At 42.1% G+C, this 25990-nt stretch overlaps 1 protein-coding gene across 7 annotated transcripts in view; it reads left to right on the top strand.

Moving 5' to 3' along the window:
* The window catches only part of LOC139550800 (astrotactin-1-like), a 261506-nt gene that overhangs the window by 74633 nt on the left and 160883 nt on the right, over nt 1-25990 (top strand). For 2 of the 7 annotated variants that reach the window (XM_071361963.1, XM_071361961.1), the window contains exons 5-9: nt 1665-1814; nt 3571-3720; nt 4623-4790; nt 20284-20368; nt 22885-22959. In XM_071361963.1, coding sequence (XP_071218064.1) covers nt 1665-1814; nt 3571-3720; nt 4623-4790; nt 20284-20368; nt 22885-22959 — 628 coding nt within the window. The remainder of the gene's footprint in view (nt 1-1664; nt 1815-3570; nt 3721-4622; nt 4791-20283; nt 20369-22884; nt 22960-25990) is intronic. The other 5 variants (XM_071361962.1, XM_071361965.1, XM_071361964.1 and 2 more) reach the window with 5 other exon arrangements.

Here is a 25990-nt window from a genome sequence, read left to right as displayed (position 1 = left end):
TTTTTTTGGTTTGTCGTGCGTAAAGGCTGTATTTTTCCATGAAATAGGATTCATGATTATTCCCTAAACATTAATGATAATGTGTAAAATCAGTGTTTTTAAATCTACCCATGGGTTCTAAAATGGAGATGACGAATATGCATATGTTTTCATTGCTATCTTTATATATTGTCACGGCCGTCGTCGGAAGGAGACCAAGGTGCAGCGTTGTTAGCGTACATTTTCCTTTTATTTAAAATGTCGCCAACAAAACAAGAAACAAAGAAACGACCGTGAAGCTTACTAGGGCTATAGTGCCACTAACAAATATAACTACCCACAAACATCAAAGAAAAAAAGGCTGCTTAAGTATGATTCCCAATCAGAGACAACAATAGACAGCTGTCCCTGATTGAGAACCATATCTGGCCAAAACATAGAAATACAAAACATAGAAAAAAAGAAACTAGTCACGTGACATATATTCTGAAGGCATAGTCTACGTTCAAGATCAAATTCAAATTAAAGGTACACCATATTTAAAGGGATTTCTTCCCAAAAAATTAACAGAAACAAATTTAACAAAAACTCCCTGATCAAATTAGTATCCCACCCAGTGGGTGTGTTTTTGGTGTTGAATTTAATTTATTCAGTGGGGGAACAAGGGAACCACGCCCTCAAATCTCGTTAAGTGCCTCCATAAGGTAAGTCTAAATATCAACTACTGAGAAGTGTGTAGGGAAGGCATACATTTCGTAAGTCTGAATCGGCCTGTCTAAGAATAGTGTGCGTTTGGGACTTAGCCAGAGTCATGTTGGTTTAATGAATTGTGACAGAATACCATTGGATGTATGTTGTTGTTATGTGACTTTCATACTTTCCACCTCATGAATCCATGTATTCATTACTTCCTGAGAGAGGGTAAAACTGTATGTCTTGTATAGAATATACTGAAAAGTGACATGTTTTATAAAAGCTGAAGATTAGCCCACTGTTCCAGTTATTATTTTCCATTCGTACCATAGCATGATCAAAATATGAAAATGTAACAACAATCTGCTGTTAAAACTTTAACAGACTCCAAAACATGCCATAATGTTTTGCATGTACCGTATGGCTAACACTGATCCAAGGCAAGCAGTACAATATGTTGTGTAACACACAATTCCAATCAGCCCCCTTAATGTTATTAGTAACATTCATTAAAGGTCACATTTAGTGGTACAGGAATGTGGATGTGAGTACAGACGCCTCAAGTTTTCAGTTTCACTATCAAGATTTTGATACACCTACACATTTTCAACCTTCAGGCAATGTAAATAATCTAATCCACATCTTTTATAATGAATTATGCATTTGTTGATGTTTCTTTTCGATTAACACTTAAAGTGTCAACATGATCCTTTTATAATTGAGAACAGTCAGTATGTAATACCCATGGGACTGCTATGCAGGGGTATATAGCTCTCTCTTTCTACTTGCCATATTACTGTAACGATTACATATGGCTATTAGTATGGTGATGGCAATGCAAAGTGATTGTAGAAAAAAAACTTGCTGTATAAATTCCTTAGTCAACTGCAGAATTTGTCAATTGACATCCAATGTATTCCACGCATTTCATCCAAACAAAGGACACATCACATCGTTATTGTGATGAGAGCTTTTTTTTGTGAATTCTATAGCGGGTTCAACCTTCTTAAACCCGGACGGGGACTCAGGCACGGAGGCCGACAGCGAACCTCAGCTGACCTTTTACACTGACCCCAATCGCAGCAGGCGCCGCAGCCGAGGTATGAGAAATGGTAACGCCAACAGCGCGTGGGGCTCAGGGGGTAAGGAAGGAATATTATACTGTACAGACATCATCTGATTTCATACTCGCATGATGGCAATAAAAAATACATATATTAGAGTAGATGAATGGACAACAAATGTATGTGTTTACAATGCTTGAGTTCAAACACATACACATTTATTCAAACATTCTCTCTTTGCTAGTGATCATGGTTGGTGTTAACAATGTGCTTTGTTCTAACCCTTTTGAGTATGTGTACGATTTTGATATCTGCCTAACTTGAGACAATAATGTTTTTAGCATTGTAATGTTTGAAATAAAGGAAGCGATTGGCTTGTATTGTTGTTGTGTGACCGTGAAAGTGCATGGGACCAACAGTATGTTTGTGAGCATGCTATATGTCCTTGGCGCTGTGATGTACAGTAATGATGTGGGGGATGTGAGGAACGGAATGCCCCTAACACTGAGTAGCCAAAATAAAAGCATCTGAACGACCAGATATGGCATGCCTGCCTCAACATCCTCAACACCACCTCCAACCAATTAAGATTTTGTTATCTGCACAGGTTTCATAAACAAAATAACCAACACGTTTAATTAGTAAAACAGTTAAGACTAGAATGTGCATTTCTACACAAACCGTGAAGCTAATCAAAATAAATGTTGACTTGATGAGACATTACTTGATTTTTTACATTTTTATCTGGATACCTGAAATCATGTTACTGAAATGCAATACCATCTGTAGATGTAAAAAAATTAAATAAAAAGATGTGCAGAGAGAGAGTGTCATAATGATGGGATTCATTTTTCATTCTCTTTTTGTAAAAAAAACCATAATGAATGAAGTTCGTGGCTTTGTGTCACATTGCAAAGAACGGAATTTGAAATATAAGATTATGTTCCCTTGTTAGCATAAATGCACTCAGTAATAAGTTCCCTATATGTGGGTGAATTTGTTTTACAAGTTAGGTCTCGGTATTACTCTGCAATCCTTTGTTTTTAAGGATTAACTTAAGCTATATTTTGAATTAAGAAGTTCTGCCTGAGTTATTTTAAGAATGCTAAAAGGGACAGTAATCGACAAACATTGGATAGGGATTAAGAATCACTTCTAACAAAGTTGAAGGCTGTTATTGGCTTCCTATAATACAGGTCAGATTGTTGTTGGTGTGTATGTGCTGTAAGGTAGGAAACTTTTTTTTGGGGGGGTAGATCAGCTTTAAATTGCAGATAGATTGTGGTATCTATTAATGTAATTGTCTCCATTTCCAATCCCCCATATTTTTTTGAAGAAAAAAAAAATATATATATCTGTATTTACAGTATGTTAGCAGGCGTGCTATAAGTAATGAACTCTGCTGGGGCTGCACCAAACTGGATGGCAGGAAAGGAGAAGAAAGAGGCAAAGCAACCTCTGAACTGCTCTTATTTGGGCTATTTTCTTTTTTTCCTTCAGCACATATGGCAATAGCACCCTTCAAAGGAACACTTTTATCGCCCCACCAGGTAGACTTGACTAGCCAAATCTCCCAAAGGCCACCGGTTTGATACAGAGGTCCCTTTCATGGGCAGAAAGCCCAGTGATGACTTGTTTGTAAGCGACTCCCTTGGTGTAGGTCCTGAAGGGAGTAAAGGGGTGCTTCCCAAATGGCACCATATTCCCTTTATAGTGCATGAGCCCTGGTCAAAAGTAGTGCACTATAAAGGGAATAAGGTGCCATTTGGGAAATAACCACAGTGGTTTCAGCATCACATGCTTCCCCTTTGTTGTCTGTCCTTCTTTTTTCCAGCAGGTTCCCCACGAAGCCCCATCAATAAGACCACCCTGACTTTGATCAGCGTTGTCAGCTGTGTGATCGGCCTGGTGTACTCCTCACACCTCTCCTGTGGCCTCAACGTCCGGGTCGTCCTCCATGTGCCCGAGCACCTCATCGCAGACGGTAAGCGGCGATCGCCTGCCCTCCTGAAAACCACAGGAGTATAACTGTATGCCTCTCTGCTACCCCACTCCCAGACAAAGGGAAATGGGAAAATGTCACTAGGCTGATTCCTCCCCTCTCCCCTCTCCCATGTGAGACCACAACAGATGTGCCCTCAAAGCATCAAAGCACAATCAGGCCAGGTCGTCGTGACCACCCACTGTATCATCACTCTCTCTCCGCTTTCTGTGTGCTTGGGCTGGCTCGCTAATGAATTTCAGGGTAGCTAGCACCTGCAGAAAAGCACTGCAGGCCAAGTACTCACTCTTGGCTCATTGGCATTTTTCAGCCATCATGGGAGCTGGCAGTCCAGATATATTATGGGGTGTGACTTGCCTTACTCATCCATCATTCCGGTTTGATTTGATTCCTAACCACAACTGTATTCCACGGATACTCCGGGTGTTATTATCATTCCAGGAGGCATCCAGGGGAGGCAACGCTGAAAAGAGATGAAGGATTGTGAATTTGCCTTTTGAATCGCAGGAACTCAGATCGATTTAGAACGTGTCCATAAATGTCTACACAATCTTATCAGACTTAATGTAATGTTGTGGTTAAGGTGATAACAATCTAGGTTTTTGCCTAGGAGAAATCTATATTTATGCCACAACTGTGTATGCAATGCATCTTCATAAATATGAAATGAGTTGCCGGAACATTGTGTCCTATCCATTTCATTGCTGTTTTTCATCCGGGGAAATGTATTATTTTTTGTGCCTTGTGATAAGTCTCTACTCACGAACTGTTAAATAGAAAGGTTGATAGAACTGCTGATGTACAGTACTGAACCTTTAATTGATCAGGTAGGTGCCTAAACTGTGTGTTTTCCAACAACCAACAACCCTTTCCCTTTTTCTTAGGGTCCAAGTTCATTTTGCTGCAGGGCAGTCAACTGGATGCGTCTGACTGGCTGAACCCGGCCCAGGTGTTGCTATACTACCAGCAGAATGCCAGCGGGCCTTGGATCAATGAGCTGTGTGGCCGTCGCATTCTGGACCCCTGTGAACACCAGTGTGATCCAGAGACAGGTACTATACCGCATAGTGCATGCCACCGATTCTCACACTCTAACTCTGGCAACCAATTACATCTGTCTGCACTTTCATTGAACTTCAATATTGCATTTAAGTTAATTGTATTGTATTTTATTCAAAAAAAGGTATACATACAAATGTGCATTGGATCCCCAGAGGATTGCACTTAAAAAAAAGAATTAAAACACGTTTCTCAGGTTGTTCTCAAATGTATATGAATGTACAGAAAACAAGAAAGATCCAGAATGGAATGTAATGATGTATTTGAGGTTGTATCACAAGCAGACCTGGCTTCAAATACATGTGTATTTGAGTATTTGTTATTTAAAAACTTTTTTTCTGTGTTTTTAAGTATTTAAAAATAAACAGCCCAGTACTTTTATTTTAGTATTTGAATGGTTATTTGTAGAAAACCAAGAGGTCGACCAAATTGTATCTGTAAGTATTTTCAAATACTTATTTCAAATACTATTTTCAAATACCTAGGTTTAATGAAGGGGAGTGGGCCTCCCGAGTGGCGCAGTGGTCTAAGGCACTGCATCGCAGTGCAAGCTGTTCGTTCCATTAGATATTCTGGGTAAGAGTCCAGGCTATGTCGCAGCCGGCCACGACCGGGAGACCCATGGGGCGGTGAACAATTGGCCCAGCGTCGTCCGGGTTAGGGGAGGGTTTGGCCGGCAGGGATGTACTTGTTCCATCGTGCACCAGTGACTCCTCCTGTGGCAAGCCGGGCGCAGTGCTCGCTGTTTCCTCCGACACATTTGTGTGGCTGGCTTCTGGGTTAAGTGGGCATTGTGTCAAGAACCAGTGCGGCTTGGTTTGGCTTGGTTGTGTTTCGTAGGACGCACAGCTCTCGACCTTCACCTCTCCAGAGTCCGTACGGGAGTTGCAGCAATGAGACAAGACTGTAACTATCAATTGGATACCATGAAGTTGGGGAGAAACAGGGCTAAACAATTAAATAAATACAAAAATAAATGAAGGGGTATTTGAAGCAGTGTATATGAGTATTTTCAAGTACTTTCCAAGTGTATTGAGATGTTTTGGGATGAGTTGGACTGTAGAGTGAAGGAAAAGCAGCCAACAAGTGCTCAGCATATGTGGCAACTCCTTCAAGACTGTTGGAAAAGCATTCCAGGTGAAGCTGGTTGAGAGAATGCCAAGAGTGTGCAAAGCTGTCATCAAAGCAAAGAAACGGTGGCTACTTTGAAGAATCTCAAATATGTAATATATTTGTTTATTTGTTTATTTTTTTTGCTTACTACATGATTCCATATGTGTTATTTCATAGTTTTGATGTCTTCACTGTTATTCTACAATGTAGATTGTAGAAAAAGAAAGAAAATGAGTAGGTGTGTCCAAACGTTTGACTGGTACTGTACATATATATATCCATTTTAGAATATAGCTGTAACGTAAGAAACTGTGGAAAAAAGTCAAAAGTCAAGGGTCTACATACTTATACACTTTACTCAGTACTTTGTTGAAGAACCTTTGGCAGTGAGTACAGCCTCAAGTTTTCCTATGGTATGACGCTACAAGCTTGGCATACCTGTATCTTGGGAGTTTCTCCCATTCTTCTCTGCAGATCCTCTCAAGCTCTGTCAGGTTGGATGGTTCAAGTCCGGGCTCTTGCTGGGACACTCATGTTAAAAATGTTAAACATTAAAATACATTTTCCAACAGATTACACAATACATTAAGTTTGTTCCAGGCCTCTACTCTACTACAACACACAATCCAGGTGTACATGTGTGTATATTGTGTATGTTATGTGTGTTTGTATGCTTGTGTTTGTACCTGTGTGTGTGACTCTTCACAGTCCTCGCTGTTCCATAAGGTGTATTTTTATCTGGGTTTTTTCCATCTGATTTTACTGCTTTCGTGAGTTACTTGATGTGGAATAGAGTTTCATGTAGGCATGGCTCAATGTAGTACTGTGCGCCTCCCATAGTCTGTTCTGGACTTGGGGACTGTGAAGAGACCTCTGGTGGCATGTCTTGTGGGGTATGCATGGGTGTCTGGGCTGTGTGCTAATAGTTCAAACAGTCAGCTTGGTGCATTCAACATGTCAATACTTCTCACAAATACAAGTAGTGATGAAGTCAGTCTCTCCTCTACTTTAAGCCATGAGAGATTGACATGCATATTATTAATGTTAGCTCTATGTGTACATTTAATGGCCAGACGTGCTACCCTGTTGTGGCACCTAACCATACGACTGGGCAGTAGTCCAGGTGCAACAAAACTAGGGCTTGTAGGACCTGCTTTGTTGATATCATTGTTAAGAAGGCAGAGCAGAGCTTTATTACTCATTCTACCCCTGAACAAGGCAGTTAACCCACTGTTCCCTAGTAGGCCGTCATTGTAAATAAGAATTTGTTCTTAACTGACTTGCCTAGTTCAATAAAGGTTAAATATATATATTTTTTTTAATATTGAATCATGGACAGACCTCTCCCCATCTGAGCAACTGTTGCATCAATATGTTTTGACCATAACAGTTTACAATCTAGGGTTACTCCAAGCAGTTTAGTCTCCTCTACTTGCTCAAATTCCACATTATTTATTTACAAGCTTTAGTTGAGGTTTAGGGTTTTATAAATATTTAGGACTAACTTATTTCTTGCCACCCATTCTGAAATCTGACTGCATTTCTTTGTTTAGTGTTGCAGGTATTTCACTCACTGGAGTAGCTGACGTGTATAGTGTTGAGTCATCCGCATACATAGACACACAGGCTTTACTCAGAGCCAGTGGCAGGTCGTTAGTAAACATTGAAAAAAGTAAGGGACCTAGATAGCTACCCTGAGGAATGCCTGGACTATGTTGGAGAGACTACCATTAAAGAACACCCTCTGGGTTCTGTTAGACAGGTAACTCTAAATCCATAATATAGCAGGGGGTGTGTTGGGGTAGGTTCCTTGTTCCTTGTCAATCATTGGCTTATTGGTGAAATCAGGTCCCGTGTGGCTCAGTTGGTAGAGCATGGCGCTTGCAACGCCAGGGTTGTGGGTTCATTCCCCACGGGGGGACCAGGATGAATATGTATGAACTTTCCAATTTGTAATGCGCTCTGGATAAGAGCGTCTGCTAAATGACTTAAATGTAAATGTAAATCAACAATCAGACAATATCTTCTTTAAGTAAATCAATCAAACCTTTATTAATGCAATTGCAGACAGAAGTTGACAACGGAAACACAGCACGTATGTTTCAGAGTAAGTTCTGCAAAATAAAAAAGGTCAAAGTTTCTTTAATATACTTGCAGTCAATCCCTAGTGATGTAACTGCCTACGTCAACACCTTCTACTCATGAGACCAAGCCCATGCATATACAGTTATACAAACTTGCAGGAGAAAACAATAGTCCAGTGTTTTCTAAGGGCTCAGCAGTAATTTTCCATTCCTGTGTGGCTTACAGTGGTGTGTCTGACCTGTCTCTTATCTATTTACTCCCCTGCAGGGGTCTGTGTCTATGTATCTCTTTTAGTCTTGAGGCGCTTTCTCACAGATCCCCTGTTTTGACTGCAATGGCTCACACATCTGCTCAGACCGTTTCTTATAAGAGGCAGAGACTAAAAAACAGTATTAAACCTTATAATGCATATATTGCTAATCTGTCATCCAGGACCCTATAAATGAAGTGGGGGAGGGTCTTATAGCCCTTCCCCTTCTATTAATACAACATAAGCATAATCAATTATTATATATATATTTTTATTTCACCTTTATTTAACCAGGTAGGTTAAATAAAGGTGCGACCTGGCCAAGATAAAGCGACCTGGCCAAGATAAAGCAAGCAGTGCAACACAAACAACAACACAGAGTTACACATGGAATAAACAAACATACAGTCAATAATAACATAGAAAAAGTCTATATACAGTGTGTGCAAATGAGGTAGGATAAGGGAGGTAAGGCAATAAATAGGCCATAGTGGCGAAACAATTACAGTATAGCAATTAAACACTGGAGTGATAGATGTGCAGAAGATGAATGTGCAAGTAGAGATACTGGGGTGCAAAGGAGCAAAATAAATAAAATAAATAACAGTATGGGGATGAGGTAGTTGGATGGGCTATTTACAGATGGGCTATAGCGTACATTTTCTTTTATTTAATCAAAATGATGCCGAACAAAACAATAAACACTACAAAAACAAACCGTGAAGCTAAAGGCTAATGTGCCCTAAACAAAGTCAACTTCCCACAAACACAGGTGGGAAAAAGGGCAGCCTAAGTATGGTTCTCAATCAGAGACAACGATAGACAGCTGTCCCTGATTGAGAACCCTACCCAGCCAAAACATAGAACTACACAACATAGAACATAGAATACCCACCCCAACTCACACCCTGACCAAACCAAAATAGAGACATAAAAAGGATCTCTAAGGTCAGGGCGTGACAGTAACCCCCCCCAAAGGTGCGGACTCCGACCGCAAAACCTAAACCTATAGGGGAGGGTCTGGGTGGGCACATCTATCCGCGGTGGCGGCTCAGGTGCGGGATACAGACCCCGCTCCACCACTGGCTCATCCCACTTTGGTGGCACCTCTGGTGCGGGGACCCTCCTCTTCGACCCCGGACTGGGGACCCTCGTTGCGGGCCATGGACTGGGCACCCTCGTTGCGGGCCCCGGACTGGGCACCCTCGTTGCGGGCCCCGGACTGGGCACCCTCGTTGCGGGCCCCGGACTGAGCACCCTCGTTGCGGGCCCCGGACTGGGCACCCTCTTTGCGGGCCCCGGACTGGGCACCCTCGTTGCGAACCCGTACTGGGCACCCTAGTTGCGGGCCCCGGACTGAGAACCCTCGTTGCGGGCCCCGGACTGGGCACCCTCGTGGCGTGCCCCGCACTGGGCACCCTCGCTTGAGGCTCCGGCATGGAGACCGTCACTGGAGGCTCCGGACTGGAGGTCGTTGCTGGAGGCTCCGGACTGGAGGCCGTAGCTGGAGACTCCGGACTGGAGACCGTCGCTGGAGGCTCCGGACTGGAGGCCGTCGCTGGAGGCTCCGGACTGGAGGCCGTCGCTGGAGACTCCGAACTGGAGAACGTCGCTGGAGGCTCCGGACTGGAGAATGTCGCTGGAGACTCCGGACTGGAGTCCGTCGCTGGAGGCTCCGGACTGGAGGACGTCGCTGGAGGCTCCGGACTGGAGGGCTTCGTTGGAGGCTTCGTGCCATGACTCCTCACTGGAGGCTTCGGACTGGACTGGACTGGCTTCGGACTGGCTCCGGACTGGAGAACGTCTCTGGAGGCTCCGGACTGGAGGGCTTCGTTGGAGGCTTCGTGCCATGACTCCTCACTGGAGGCTTCGTGCCATGGATCATCACTGGAGGCTTCTTGCCATGGATCATCACTGGAGGCTTCGTGCCATGTATCATCACTGGAGGCTTCTTGCCATGGATCATCACTGGAGGCTTCGTGCCATGGATCATCACTGGAGGCTTCGTGCCATGGATCATCACTGGAGGCTTCGTGCCATGGATCATCACTGGAGGCTTCTTGCCATGGATCATCACTGGAGGCTTCGTGCCATGGATCATCACTGGAGGCTTCGTGCCATGGATTATCACTGGAGGCTTCTTGCCATGGATCATCACTGGAGGGAGGAGACGTATGGGCAGTCTGGTACGTTGAGCTGCCACAGGGCTCACCAGGCTTGGGAGACATACAGGAGGATTAGTTCTAGATGCAGGCACAGGACGTACCAGGCTGGAGAGACATACAGGAGGCCCTGTCCTTCTGGGGACAGGCACAGGATACACTGGGCCGTGGAGGCTCACTGGAGGTCTTGAGCGTAGAGCCTGCACAACCCGTCCTGGCTGGATGGTTATTTTCGCCCTGCAGAAGCGAGGCGCTGGCACAGGACGCACTGGGCTGTGCAGACGCACCGGAGACACAGTGCGCAGAGCCGGCGCAGGATATCCTGGGCCGTAGAGACGTACTGGCGGCCAGATGCGCTGAGCCGGCACCCTCCGACCTGGCTGGATGCCCACTCTAGCCCTGACGATTCGGCAGCTGGAAGGTAGCGCACCGGGCTGTGCACGAGCACTGGAGACACCGTGCGCTCCACCGCATAACACGGTGCCTGACCAGTACGACGCTGTGCACGGGGAGTTGGCTCAGGTCTCCAACCTGACTCAGCCACACTCCCCGTGTGCCCACCCCCCAAAAAATTGGGAGCTTCCTCTCGGGCTTCCTTGCTAGCCGAGTCCCTTCGTAACGCTGCCGCTCTGCTCTTGCTGCCTCCAGTTCCTCCCGTGGACGGCGATACTCCCCAGCCCGCCTCCAGGGTCCCTTACCGTCCAGGATCTCCTCCCAAGTCCATGAATCCTGGACACGCTGCTCCTCCTTACCACGCTGCTTGGTCCGTTGTTGGTGGGAAGTTCTGTCACGGCTGCTAAAAGAAGAGGACCACGCTGCACCTTGGTCCTCTTCTTTTCACGGCCGTGACAGCTGCTCTGACAGCTGGTGCTTAAAGTTAGTGAGGGAGATATGAGTCTCCAGCTTCAGTGATTTTTGCAGTTCGTTCCAGTCATTGGCAGCAGAGAACTGTAAGGAAAGACAGCCAAAGGAGGAGTTGTCTTTGGGGGTGACCAGGGAAATATACCTGCTGGAGCGCATGCTACGGGTGGGTGCTGCTATGGTGACCAGTGAGCTGAGATAAGGCGGGGCTTTACCTAGCAAAGACTTATAGATGACCTGGAGCCAGTGGGTTTGGCGACGAATGTGAAGCGATGGCCAGCCAACGAGAGCAGTGGTGGGTAGTATATGGGGCTTTGGTGATAAAACGGATGGCACTGTATATAGACTTCATCCAATTTGCTGGGTAGAGTGTTGGAGGCTATTTTGTAAATGACATCGCCGAAGTCAACGATCGGTAGGATAGTCAGTTTAATGAGGGTATATTTGGAAACATGAGTGAAGGATGCTTTATTGCGAAATAGGATGCCGATTCTAGATTTAATTTTGGATTGGAGATGCTTAATGTGAGTCTGGAAGGAGACTTTACAGTCTAACCAGACACCTAGGTATTTGTAGTTGTCCACATATTCTAAGTCAGAACCGTCCAGAGTAGTGATGCTGGACGGGCGGGCAGGTGTGGGCAGCGATCGGTTGAAGAGCATGCATTTAGTTTTACCTGCATTTAAGAGCAGTTGGAGGCCAAGGAAGGAGAGTTGTATGGCATTGAAGCTCGTCTGGAGGTTAGTTAACAGTGTCCAAAGAAGGGCCAGAAGTTTACAGAATGGTGTCGTCTGCGTAGAGGTGGATCAGAGAATCACCAGCAGCAAGAGCGACATCATTGATGTATACAGAGAAAAGAGTTGACCCGAGGATTGAACCCTGTGGCACCCCCATAGAGAGTGCCAGAGGTCCGGACAACAGGCCCTCGGATTTTACACACTGAACTCTGTCTGAGAAGTAGTTGGTGAACCAGGCGAGGCAGTCATTTGAGCAACCAAGGCTGTTGAGTCTGCCGATAAGAATGTGGTGATTGACAGAGTCGAAAGCCTTGGCCAGGTCGATGAATACAGCTGCACAGTATTGCCTCTTATCGATGGCGGTTATGATATCGTTTAGGACCTTGAGCATGGCTGAGGTGCAACCATGACCAGCTCGGAAACCAGATTGCATAGTGGAGAAGGTACGGTGGGATTCGAAATAGTCGGTGATCTGTTTGTTAACTTGGCTTTCGAAGACCTTAGAAAGGCAGGTTAGGATAGATATAGGTCTGTAGCAGTTTGGGTCTAGAGTGTCTCCCCCTTTGAAGAGGGGGATGACCGCGGCAGCTTTCCAATCTTTGGGGATCTCAGACGATACGAAAGAGAGGTTGAACAGGCTATTAGTAGGGGTACAACAATTTTGTCAGATAATTTTAGAAAGAGAGGGTCCAGATTGTCTAGCCCGGCTGATTTGTAGGGGTCCAGATTTTGCAGCTCTTTCAGAACATCAGCTGTTTGGATATGGGTGAAGGAGAAATGGGGAGGCTTGGGAAAGTTGCTGTGGGGGGTGCAGGGCTGTTGACCGGGGTAGGGGTAGCCATGTGGAAAGCATGGCCAGCCGTAGAGAAATGCTTATTGAAATTCTCAATTTTTGTGGATTTATCGGTGGTGACAGTGTTTCCTAGCCTCAGTGCAGTGGGCAGCTGGGAGGAGGTGCTCTTATTCTGCAAATTTCTGTTTGAAAAAGCAAGCCTTTGCTTTCCTAACTACCTGTGTATATTGGTTCCCAACTTCCCTGAAAAGTTGCATATCGCGGGGGCTATTCGATGCTATTGCAGTATGCCACAGGATGTTTTTGTGCTGGTCAAGGGCACTCAGGTCTGGAGTGAACCAAGGGCAATATCTGTTCCTGGTTCTACAGTTTTTGAATGGGGCATGCTTATTTATGGTGAGTAAAGCACTTTTAAAGAATAACCTCTACTGACGGAATGAGGTCAATATCCTTCCAGGATACCCGGGCCAGGTTGATTAGAAAGGCCTGCCCGCTGAAGTGTTTTAGGGAGCGTTTGACAGTGATGAGGGGTGGTCGTTTGACCGCAGACCATTACCATTACGGACGCAGGCAATGAGGCAGTGATTGCTGAGATCCTGGTTGAAGTCAGCAGAGGTGTATTTGGAGGGCAGGTTGGTTAGGATGATATCTATGAGGGTGCCTGTGTTTACAGATTTGGGGTTGTACCTGGTAGGTTCATTGATTATTTGTGTGAGATTGAGGGCATCAAGTTTAGATTGTAGGATGGCCGGGGTGTTAAGCATGTCCCAGTTTAGGTCACCTAACTGTTCACATATGGTGTCCAGGGCACAGCTGGGGGCAGATGGTGGTCTATAGCAAGCGGCAACGGCAATAATACATCAATCATTTGGTGCAGCACCTATCATGACCCCAAGGGGACCCCCATCAGGTGTAAAGCCATAACATATACATAACATAACATATACATATTTCAGAAGCATACTATGATTGATAATGTCAAAAGTCACAAGGAAATCTTACAAAACAGCTCCCACAATCTTTTTATTATCAATTTCTCTCAGCCAATCACCAGTCATTTGTGTAAGTGCCTTGCATGTTGAATGCCATTCACTATAAGCATGCTAAAAGTCTGTTGTTAATTTATTTATTATAAAATAGCATTGTATCTGGTCAAACACTATTTTTTCCAAAAGTTTACTAAGGGTTGATAACAGGCTGATTGGTCGGCTATTTGAGCCAGTAAAGGGTGCTTTACTATTTTTGGGTAGCGGAATGACTTTGCTTCCCTCCAGGCCTGAGGTCACACAGTTTTTTGTAAGCTTAGATTGAGGAGATGGCAAATAGGAGTGGCAATATCGTACTCTATCATCCTCAGTAATTTTCCATCCAAGTTGCCAGACCCAGGTGGCTCGTCATTGTTGATAGACAACAATAATTTTTTCACCTTTTCCCCACTCACATTACAGAATTCAAAATTACAATGCTTGTCTTTCATAATTTGGTCAGTTATACTTGGATGTGTAGGTTCGGCTTTTGTTGCTGGCATGTCTTGTCTTAGTTTGCTTATCTTGCCAATAATTTTTTTTATTAAAATATACTGCACAAAAATATAAACGTAACATGCAACAATTTCTAAGACTTTACTGAGTTACAGTTCATATAAGGAAATCAGTCAATTTAAATAAATAAACTAGACCCTAATCTATGTATTTGACATGACTGGGAATACAGATATGCATCTGTTGGTCACAGATATCTTAAAAAGGTAGGGGCGTGGACCAGTATCTGGTGTGATCACCATTTGCCTCATGCAACGCGACTCATCTCTTTCGCATAAAGTTGATCAGGCTGTTGATTGTGGTCTGTGGAATGTTGTCCCACTCCTCTTCAATGGTTGTGTGAAGTTGCTGGATATTGCCGTGAACTGGACACACTGTTGTACACATCGATCCAGATCATCCCGAACATGCTCAATGGGTGACATGTTTGGTGATTATGCAGACCATGGAAGAACTGGAACATCTTCAGCTTCCAGGTATTGTGTACAGATCCTTGTGTCATGGGGCAGTGCATTATCATGGAGATGGCGGTGGATGACTGGCACGACAGTGGGCGACAGGATGTTGTCACGGTATCGCTGTGCATTCAAATTGCCATCGATAAAATGCAATTGTGCTTATTGTCTTTTGCTTATGCCTGCCAATACCATAACCCCACCGACACCCTAGGGCACTCTGTTCACAACAATGACATCAGCAAACCGCTCGCCCTCACAACAGCTTCTTGATATGCCACACCTGTCAGGTGGATGGATTATCTTGGCAAATGAGAAATGCTCGCTAACCGGGATGTAAACAAAGTTGTGCACAAAATTTGAGATAATACATTTTTTGGTGGATATGGAACATTTCTGGGATATTTTATTTCATCTCATTAAACATGGGACCAACACTTTACATGTTGTGTTTATATTTTTGTTCAGTGTAGTTGGCAATATCAGTGGGTTTTGTGATGAAGGAGCCATCTGATTCAATGAATGATGGAGCTGAGTTTGCGGTTTGATGAAAGCTGGTCAATATTTAGGTCACCCCAAAAATATTCCATCTCTGTTGATATCACAAACATTTTCAAGTATGGATGCATAATATACCGGTGAACATATCAGAATCGGACGATATTAGCTAAAAATGCAAACATCGGTGTCGGCCCGATGTCTAGTTTAACACCGATGTGAAAAACCGATGTCAAAGCTGACATACATACCTATATAACGTAGGGACATGACACATGACATAATGACGCCACGTAAAATTCCTAACCTAGCCTACAATTGCTGTGTGGTTTGAGCAGTCAACAAGTCAAGCAGTCTTTTGAAAGAGTAAGAAAGTTTCAACGAGATAGCTCAAAGGCGAAAACCATTAACGCCAAGATAGTGGAATTCATTGCCCTTGACAATCAACCATTCTTATTGGCTTTCGCGACTGGTCGAGCATGATGTTGCCCTACCAGAGTTACACAGTAATAGCGTCACTGCTCTTAGCTTCACGACATACTATAGAACACCGTTTGGGTCTTTGCTTGTCAAAAGAAATACACGTCAAATAACACTATTTGACAATACCACTATTTGTCACGTTAAATAAGCTTTTAATTTGACATGTCAAATAACACAGTTCTATTATAGAATGTTGTGTGTTCTGAATTTGCACGTGCAAGCCAAGCGCCACCACTACTATCAGTAGCACTGTCAAAGCTGTACAAAAAGTCTGCAAACAAGCAAACATTGGACATGAACATTGTGTTTACAATACCGCATTGGTAATAAAGCATTATTTGTTTGACCACAACTTCTGGGGTAGCTAGCTAATTTTAGCTTGGTACCTAGCTAGCACCAATACAATCAGCCTGAAAACAATGACCAGTAGAAACTGCAGTCATTTTCATTGTTCTTAGCAATGATTTAGGAATCCTGGTAGTAGTGGTGGCGCTTGGCTTGCACGTGCAAATTCAGAACATTCATCTGGCTAGTGAGGCTTGACCTGACTGGGTTATGTGTTGTGAAGCTAGCCGCAATAAGGATTAGGCACAATAGTGGAATTTGTGGTTAGCCTTCAAAATAAAAGTACCTCTTTGGAAGTGATGCAGAGGGTTACAAGGTGGAATCATGCCATATTTAGACAAGATGATGTTAAACAAGGATGGAATGTGAAGCAATAAAATGGGGTATCAGTCTACTCGGTGACACCCACAGAACACAACTGTGTAGAGTTTACACAAATATTAGTGTTGTAGCTATTATCGCGGGACTGTGACTGTTTGAAATCACCTCCCCAGTCAGCCTATTGTGTGTATTGACATTCATATTGGACTGTTCAGCTTTACCTAAGGATTGGGGATCAATGAAATGGGGTAACAGTCTATTCAATACCTAATATATTTTTTCCCAACTTCCACCTCAGAGTTATCAGACTCCAAAACATCCACGCAGTATTGTTTTTCCTCTGGAATAGTGTTCAATACACAGAGTAGGTTGACAATACATGGGACTCAATTCACAGTTGTTTGAGTCCCGCAATAAGAGCTACGATGCTAATGTTCTCTGGGGGGTGTCACTGAGTAGACTGATAACCCATGTCATTGATCCATAATCCATAGGTAAGGCTGTACAGAGAAATAAGAATGCCCACAATGCAATTCTAAAGTATAATACATCCAGTGTGATTTCATCAGATTTTTGTCAAATTAACAAATTATTAACTTTTGTTGATTTTATATGACAACATGCCAACCTCATTTAGCATGATCTATTAAATTATGGCATAATTCTACTATTTGTATTCATTTTCATCACTGTTAATGACATACTTTTATTTTGAAGGCTAACTGCAAAGTCCACTATTGTGGCTAATCCTTATTGTAGCTGGCTTCACATAGATGGGTTCGATATCATTAATCAAATAAGAACTGTCTTATAAATTAGGGTTATTTTAGATGATGAAACTTAGCTATATAGTTAGCTAGCTAACTATAGCTACAGAAACAGATTATGTCATTTTGCTATGTTTTTGGGGAAGAACATTGTTTGCATCCATGAGCTAGCTAGCTTTCTTTTATGACCAGCACTGTAGGTGCGCGAGACAACTTTACCAGCATCATAGCATACGAATCGATGAATCGTATTGTATGTTTGTATGTGTGGGGTACAGTGGGGTACAGAGATGGGGTAGTCATTTAAAAATCATGTTAAACGCTATTATTGCACACAGTGTCAGTCCATGCAACTTATTATGTGACTTGTTAACCTTTTGTCAATAGGGGGGCGCTATTTTCACTTTGTAAAAAATCCTGCCCAAATTAAACTGCCTCGTACTCTATTCACATTTTTATGTATTTACGTATTTAGACTTGCCATAAAAAAGGGGTTGAATACTTATTGACTCAAGACATTATAGCTTTTAAAAAACATTTTAAAAATCAATTTGACATTGTGGGGTATTGTGTGTTGATCAGTGGCACAAAATCTCAATTTAATCCATGTTTAATTCAGGCTGTAACAGAACCAAATGTGGAAAAAGTCAAGCTATGAAGCAGGTTGAGAGAAAGCCAAGAGTGTGCAAAGCTGTCATCAAGGCAAAGTGTGGCTACTTTGAAGCATCTCAAATATAAAATATATTTTGATTTGTTTAACACTTTTTTGGTTACTACATGATTCCATATGTGTTATTTCATAGTTGTGATGTCTTCACTATCATTATACAATGTAGATAATAGCAAAAATAATAAAAAGACCCTTGAATGTGTAAGGTTGTCCAAACTTCTGACTGATACTGTATATTACTTAATACTGCCAGGTTTTGGTGTTGTTTTTCAGCTAGACATTTCATTATACTAGGTAGGTTTTCACCAATGAAGCCTGCTATATTGTAATGCTCTTTTCTGGTATGGCTATAAAAACAGACTGAGTGGAAACACATTTTTCTTTAGATTTTTAGTTATTCACCTCTGTTGTAGATTTCACTGAATCTCCCTAATGATCAGTTTAATATAGAAAGTGTGTACCATGCTACTGATTATCATTGTAGAAATGTCTGACTTTTGGAAAAAAGAAGTTCTCTCCATGTTTGCATCCATAATTCAAGATAGACCGGTGTCTTCGGTGTACTGAAAGGTGAATTCTCAGATCTAAATGAATAAAAAGTTGGTCCATTGGGGGGGACACCACCTGGATTCCTTAAAATGTAATACATCATTTGAGCCCCTCTCTTTTAAAATGAAATATAGAATAGGAGGCCTGGTGCAATGCCTAATTACATTGTGTTTTGCATATGATGCATGCTTAATGAAACCCTCTCTACTCTCCGTGCCTGGAAAGATTGCAAGGTAGTAGATGCTCGCTAACTACAAGTCGGGCTCAATCCTTCTCAGGGAGAAGATGCTGATGAAAACAGGGATGGGTTGTGACTATAACTGTGCTTCTGCAAATATTAAAAGAGATTGTGAATTTGAAACATACCTCTGTGTTAGGCTGGGATGAGTGCTGGAGGTGCTACAGGCTGTTGTTTATGTTTCGTCTTACTGCTATATTCTGCTTCCCCCTTCAAGCATATCAGACATTTATTACACAGAAACAAACTTTGTTTTGTTCTCTGGTTTACATATGTTCCGCAGACCTGAACATTTTATGAATCCAACATACATTTTGAGTTAAAACGTCATGGATGAAGGACTTAATATGTGCAACTAGCTGCATTTTCTTTACTCATGCAAGGTGGCACTCAAAAATAACAGGAGTGTTTGGAATATGAATGTATTGGGGCTTACTAAATCTAACATGTATAGATTGAGCTTGTGCATTGTCACTGCATATAAGATAGTTGTGCAATTAAGATATAATATGATATAATTACTGATAGTTCAAGGAAACTTTATTGTCAAGTGCATGTCACTGGCGTTTAGTTGGACATTTGGTTGAGACAGCTAAGTACATATTAATATTCAGTCAGTCACTTGGGACATGAAGAACCCAGTAACATAACATTTTTTAAACACATTACCTGTATAACACATTAGGACACTTTCACTTTCCATCATTTGCAGTAAAAGTAATAGCATCACATTAATGGGCAAAAATCACTTCATAATGAGTACTTAATTATGGTAATTGTAGCATGATGTATTGGGCCCAGACTAGCATTTTAATGTTAAAGCTAACTCTGGTGAAAGTTTGAATTGGTATGACTCATCATTTCACTTCATCCTTATTTGTATACACCCACCATCTATAAAGGGAGTAAATTACCACTCAATCTGAGCTCTGAAAAATCCCATTTAGGATTCAAACTCTGAATACCTGATGCTTGGACTTGTTTAAACCCCTAAAACAACTGCTGGTTAACACACCAGGCCTACAGATATGTTATTCAATATATTTACCATCAAGTTGTGTACAGGAAATATGAGCAGCTACATCAGATATGATTACCTTCATCCTGGCATTCTGTGACAGTTAACCTTTGCACTAACATTTGTATTTGAAAATCAGGAGCTAATGCATTCTCCCCCGTATCCCCTGTATAACACGCTCAGGGCATGTCTGTCATTGGAAGTATACAGTAGCTAGGTCCCTGCTCTCAATGTGAATCCCCATCAATCTGGTTGAATCAGGTTAGGGCGACATCCCTCCTCCTGTGTGCTGACAGAAGGCATCAGCAGAAAAGAGCAGCTCCCCTGTTTCTGATGGCTGTAATAACTAGCACTGATCAGGAGGCTGCTGGAGAGGAACTAGCCTGACCAGCACAGTTCTTGGGCTGTGTCCAAAATAGCACCCTATTCATTTTATAGTGCTCTATAAATATATATTGAAATGGTGCCATATCCGACACATCCTTTGTCTGTGCTGCTGCTGGCAAATATAAAATAATCACAGTCCTGGAGTAATTAAGGAGACAGGTGAATCGATCTCACTGCAGAGAATGCCATTGTTTTATTGTACTCCCGTTGCAGGTGACTGTCTATGCTTAGATGGCTACATGAAGGACCCTGTCCATAAGCATCTCTGTATTCGTAACGAGTGGGGTCCAAATCAAGGGTAAGTAACAATATGGCCTCTAATGGTCCTGCATGCTAAATCAGATATTGACATGGCAGCTCTTAGTTAAAAAGCTTTATTACAGCCTCCCGAATGGCGGAGCGGTCTAAGGCACTGCAGGTGTCACAACAGATCCGGGTTCGATCCCGGGCTGTCACATCCGGCCGCGACTGGGAGACCCATGAGACGGCGCGCAATTGGCCCAGCGTTGTCCGGGTTAGGGCAGTGTTTGACTGCCCGGGAAGTCCTTGTCCCATCGCGCTCTAGCGACTCCTGTGAAGTGCCGGCGCATGCACGCTGACATGGTCAGTGTTTCCGTACCTTGTACCGTGTTTCCTCTGACACATTGGTGCGGCTGGCTTCTGGGTTAAGCGAGCAGTGTGTCAAGAAGCAGTGCGGCTTGGCAGGGTTGTGTTTCAGAGGACGCATGGTTTTCGACCTTCGCCTCTCCCAAGTCCATACGGGAGTTGCAGCGATGGGACAAGACTATAACTACCAATTGGATAACACAACATTTCTAAATATAGAAAACATTTAATAAATACTGTAGCTTTATTACACAGCAGAACTGTGAACACTATAGTTGGGTCTAACATGAAATGTGGAGTACAAGCAGATGGATGTTTTAAAATCCTTCCCTGAATTCTAGAATGCTACCAACTTTTATCACCCATATACATCACTTGAAAAGAATTTGCCTGCTGCTACAGGGCCTTCGCAGTTCTGATGTTAGAAATATGCTTTTTTTCACTATACATCTGAATTGTGTCACACATTTCTCAACCTCCCTTATCTCCCTCCCTCCCCAAGTGATTTTCCTTTCTCCCGTGCAGTCAGTCATTGACAGGGAAAGCCTACAGGCTCAACTTAAATGTTTAATGACTGGCCCCTCTGGTATAAGGCCTTTATCAGGTTTTAGCTGCTCTTTTGCCAATAGTAACAGCTTACTCAGAGAAGCAGCAGCTCCTTGTCACAATTTCTCTCACACTGTAGCAGATTCAAGTCTCCCAGCTGACTGTGTTTATTAATCTCCATCATTCTTCCCCTCTCCTCTCCCAGCTCTGGTAAATAGACACAAGCATAAGTCACATCCCATGTCAGGCAACTGAGGAACTGATTTTTTATCAGTGTGTTTACCCACAGCATCTGTCATAGTGCTACTTTTGATCTGCCACATTTTTGGGGATTGGTTGAAATGTTGTTGGGAGATGGGGTGCTGAAAAGAGGCCAAACATATTTTATTTTATGTTTGAGCTGAAAATAAAAATAAATATTTAATGGACTGAAGAAAAACAGAAACTATGCTTGTGTATTCGGGGTCGGTGCCAGGTATAAGCAACATAAGCGGTCGCTTTGGAACTCAGTCGGGGTCTCAACTTACTATTGAGAGTCAGAATAGTAGAATACACCAGGTGCAATTTTTAAATGTGGTTGTGCATCAGCAGTTTTTCTCTTGTGATGTCAGTCACTGACAGTCATTAAATTAGCCATGTCAGCTAACACTTTTTAGATTGATAGTTAGTATAGCCAGGTCATTTTCAAAAAGAGTACAATTGCATAATCTTTTTAATCAAATTGAAACGTTTTCTCTCTGCCCCATGGTGTGTTAGCGGTCCAATGCAACCATTTTTATCTCAATATCAAATCATTTCTGGTAACAATTAAGTACCTTACTGTGATTTTTTTCAATTAAAATGGTCAAAAGGAAACAGAAAATGCTTCTTAGCAAAGAGCAATTTCTCAAGCAATAATTTAGCTAGGACTGTCTGAGAGTGGGGAGCGGAAAAAGGAAAATTAAGTTTGTAAATCTCTTTCTTATTGGCCTATTGACTAATTTACCGCATGGTAATGTCACCATGGAAGTCCAAAACTCCATCCCACCAAAACAGGCTGAAATTTCAGGTGGTCTTTTCAAACAGCTCTTACACTAAAAGGGTATTATCATCATGTTCACAATTTCACAGTATTATTCCAACCTCATAGTGTGGAAATGTATATAAAAGACAAGAAAAATCACGTTTTTGACTGCACTGGACCTTTAAAACTGCAACATTTTCTCTACTCCCCATGGTAAAATGTGTACAATTGCAGGAAACCAAATCTCGCTTAAGGCCCCCAAAAGGCTAGAGCCGGCCCTATTTGTATTGCAGTGTAACGTGTTGTGATATTTAACCTTTATTTACATTAACTAGGCAAGTCAGTTAAGAGCAAATTCTTATTTACAATGACGGCCTACCAAAAGGCAAAAGGCCTCCTGCGGGGACAGGGGCTGGGATTAAAAATAAAAATGAATTAAAAAGAAATATAGGACAAAACACACATCACGACAAGAGAGACAACACAACACTAAATAAAGATAGACCTAAGACAATGATTACTCATTGTTACACTCTACTTAAAGTAATAAAACATGTTTCTTTATTTAAATCAGTCATTTCATTCTTGTCTCGGAAATCAGCTTACTGGTTTTGACTGAAAATAAGTCTTATTCTCTCCTATCTCTTATTTGTCACCAGACCCTGGCCGTACACTATTTTCCAGCGTGGTTTTGATCTGGTGATGGGAGAACAACCATCTGATCGCATTTTCAGGTAAGATAACTCACGGTACACATCTATTCATCCAAACACATTTTAACCAATGACCTGCCACTGGCATTACACAAAGCATGTGTGCTGATGATTCAACCATATACGCATCAGCAACCACATCTAAGGAAGTCACTGAAACCCTTAACAAAGAGTGGCAGTCTGTTTTGGAATGGGTGGCCAGTAATAAACTGGTAGTGCACATCTCTAAAACTAAGAGCATTATATTTGGTACAAATCATTCCCTAAATTCTAGACCTCATCTGAATCTGGCAATGAATAGTGTGGCTGTTGAACAAGTTGAGGAGACTAAATTACTTGGTGTTACCTTAGATTGTAAATTGTCATGGTCAAAACATATTGATTTCATGGTTGTAAAGATGGTGACAGGTTTGTCAGTAATAAAGCGATGCTATGCTTTTTGACACCTCACTCCACAAAGCAAGTCCTGCAGGCTCTAGTGTTATCTTATCTTGATTTTTGTCCAGTCATATGGTCAAGTGCTGCAAAGAAAGACCTAGTTAAGCTGCAGCTGGCCCAGAACCGAGCTTCACGTCTTGCTCATCATTGTAATCAGTGGGCTTATATTAATACTATACATGCCAATCTCTCTTGGGTAAGTTGAGGAAAGACTGACTGCGTCATTTCATGTTGTTATAACAAACATGAATGTGTTGGAAATTCCTAACTGTTTGCATAGTCAACTTACACACAGCACTGACACACACACTTACCCCACCAGACATGCCACCAGGGGTCTTTTCACAGTACCCAGGTCCAGAACAAATTCAAGGAAACGTACAGTATTATACAGAGCATGAGTGCATGGAACTCCCTTCCATCTTATATAGTGCACGTGAACAGCAAACCTGGTTTCAAAAAACAAATATAGCCACACCTCACGGCACAATGCCTCTCCCCCATGTGACCTACTTGTTGTGTGTATGTCCTGACATGTACAGTATGTGTAACTGATAGATACACACACACACACACACACACACACACACACACACACACACACACACACACACACACACACACACACACACACACACACACACACACACACACACACACACACACACACACTACATGTTAATGTTTTTAAATGAATGAAGTACATTTAGTCTGTAATGTATTTTTCGTTATGTGTCAGACCCCAGAAAGACTAGCTTTTGCCATTGCTAATGGGGATCTTAATACGTCAAATAAAAAATAAGTAACCCTTTTTAAAACAGCATGAAATTGAGTTGACCCGTTGGAAGGCAGTAACTTTTTTTTACAATATGAAACGTTTTTTCATTTGATTATGGCTGATAGTGTTTATTGGATATTGCACAACACGGCAGATTATCCCTTTTGAAGATGGTATAGAAAGAAGTGAAAGCTTATCGAGTAGATTTTATACTATAAGAAAAAAAGAGTGTGTTCCTATTCTGTCTAACAACATTTCAGGACATACTTTCTAAGTTTTTTTTATATTATGTTCCATTAGAAAACACCAAAGTTCCAATCTTGTCTTAGTTGAAGCTGAGTTAGGTTGTTCTTTTAACGGCATGAAAGAATTGTATCACTCTGTACATGATAAATAAGTAATGTTCACAAAAAAGCAGTATTTCATTTTGTACCATTTGAGCTCTACATGGGGTATGTTTACAAAGAGAATTATCTTAAATCATGGGATTTGTTAATTCTTTAAAAACAAATTCCCTGATCGGGTAATACAATTGATTCTGTTTTATGTGTAAGGCATAAAACTGATTTTAATAGTTTAACTACATGCACACACAGCTCTGAAATTAGAGTTTCAGTTTAGTTCTGTAGTTAAAGTTTGTCGGATTACTTTTGTGTACGTACATTTGATCCTTGCATGAAATGTGTAATAAATTTGAAATGTTATATATATCTTGTTCTGTTGTCATATGCCCAGTGGAATTAATGAGAATGCGCAATTTTTTTGAAAAACATGCAACCTCACGAAACCACAGAAAAAAGTTTGAATTTGTTGTTACAGCAATGCTGAGGCCTGTTTCGTAAGATATCACACAATGTTCTTGGTCGATAGAAAGTCAACATTTGCATTCTATGATATAAACCATCACAGTTGTTTTCTAATTTATTTTACAATTGAGTACAGAGAAAGACTGGGGACGTGGGAGGGAAAACCCTTATCAATGATATGCCTCTTGTTTTGTATATATACAATATCTAGATGCCTTCTCAAAAGCCAAGGACACAACAACAATACTGATTATGCTGCTTGACACTGCTCTCAACAAAGAACAGTTTACATCCCAAATGGCACCCCATTCCTTATATAGTGCACTGCTTTTGACCATGGCCCATAGGGCTCTGGTCAAAAGGAGTGCACTATTTCGGGAATAGGGTGCCATTTGGGACACTGATTATATTTTCACAGGGATGATTTAGTTATTCTCATGGTTGTAAGCGCTGTCTTTGTTAGTCATTGAGAGCAGCCATCATACAAACATCTCTATGAGGCTCTTTGATACATTTGATTCCCCTTTGGAATGTTAATGCTCAGGGGGCCTGTCTCGATATTCTGTTCAGCATCGGGTTTAAAGTAACTTTGTGCTCAAGCGTTTTACACCAACATCCATTGGAATTCAAATGTCTCAGGCTCCTCTTTGAACCCCACTCACACTCTTATGTTGAAATCGTGCACACATAATTAAAGTTTTTAGGGGCTGCCCGTTTGCCAAGTCACCCATCCGTGTATTACAATTTAACAAAACAGTGTTGCACTCATGAATAGAATACAACATTTAAATTAAAAACATTTGTTGTTTACTGAGCTTGGGGATCATGTGAATCAAGAGCAGCATGTTAATTCAAAATAAGATCCTATACACACTAGTCAGTCAGCAATCTCAAATAACATGGGGATCTATAATTGTGTGAAGAGTCTAGCATCTAGATAAGTAACTTGTTAGAGTTCGATTAGTTGAATCCATTTGCAAGCTGTCACAGTGCCTGGGCAGGGCTTGGGCAGAAACTAGATCAAGTACAG

This window comes from Salvelinus alpinus, chromosome 23 (genome assembly GCF_045679555.1).
Source record: "Salvelinus alpinus chromosome 23, SLU_Salpinus.1, whole genome shotgun sequence".
Taxonomy (NCBI): domain Eukaryota; kingdom Metazoa; phylum Chordata; class Actinopteri; order Salmoniformes; family Salmonidae; genus Salvelinus; species Salvelinus alpinus.
This window is presented reverse-complemented; position numbering and strand designations above follow the sequence as displayed.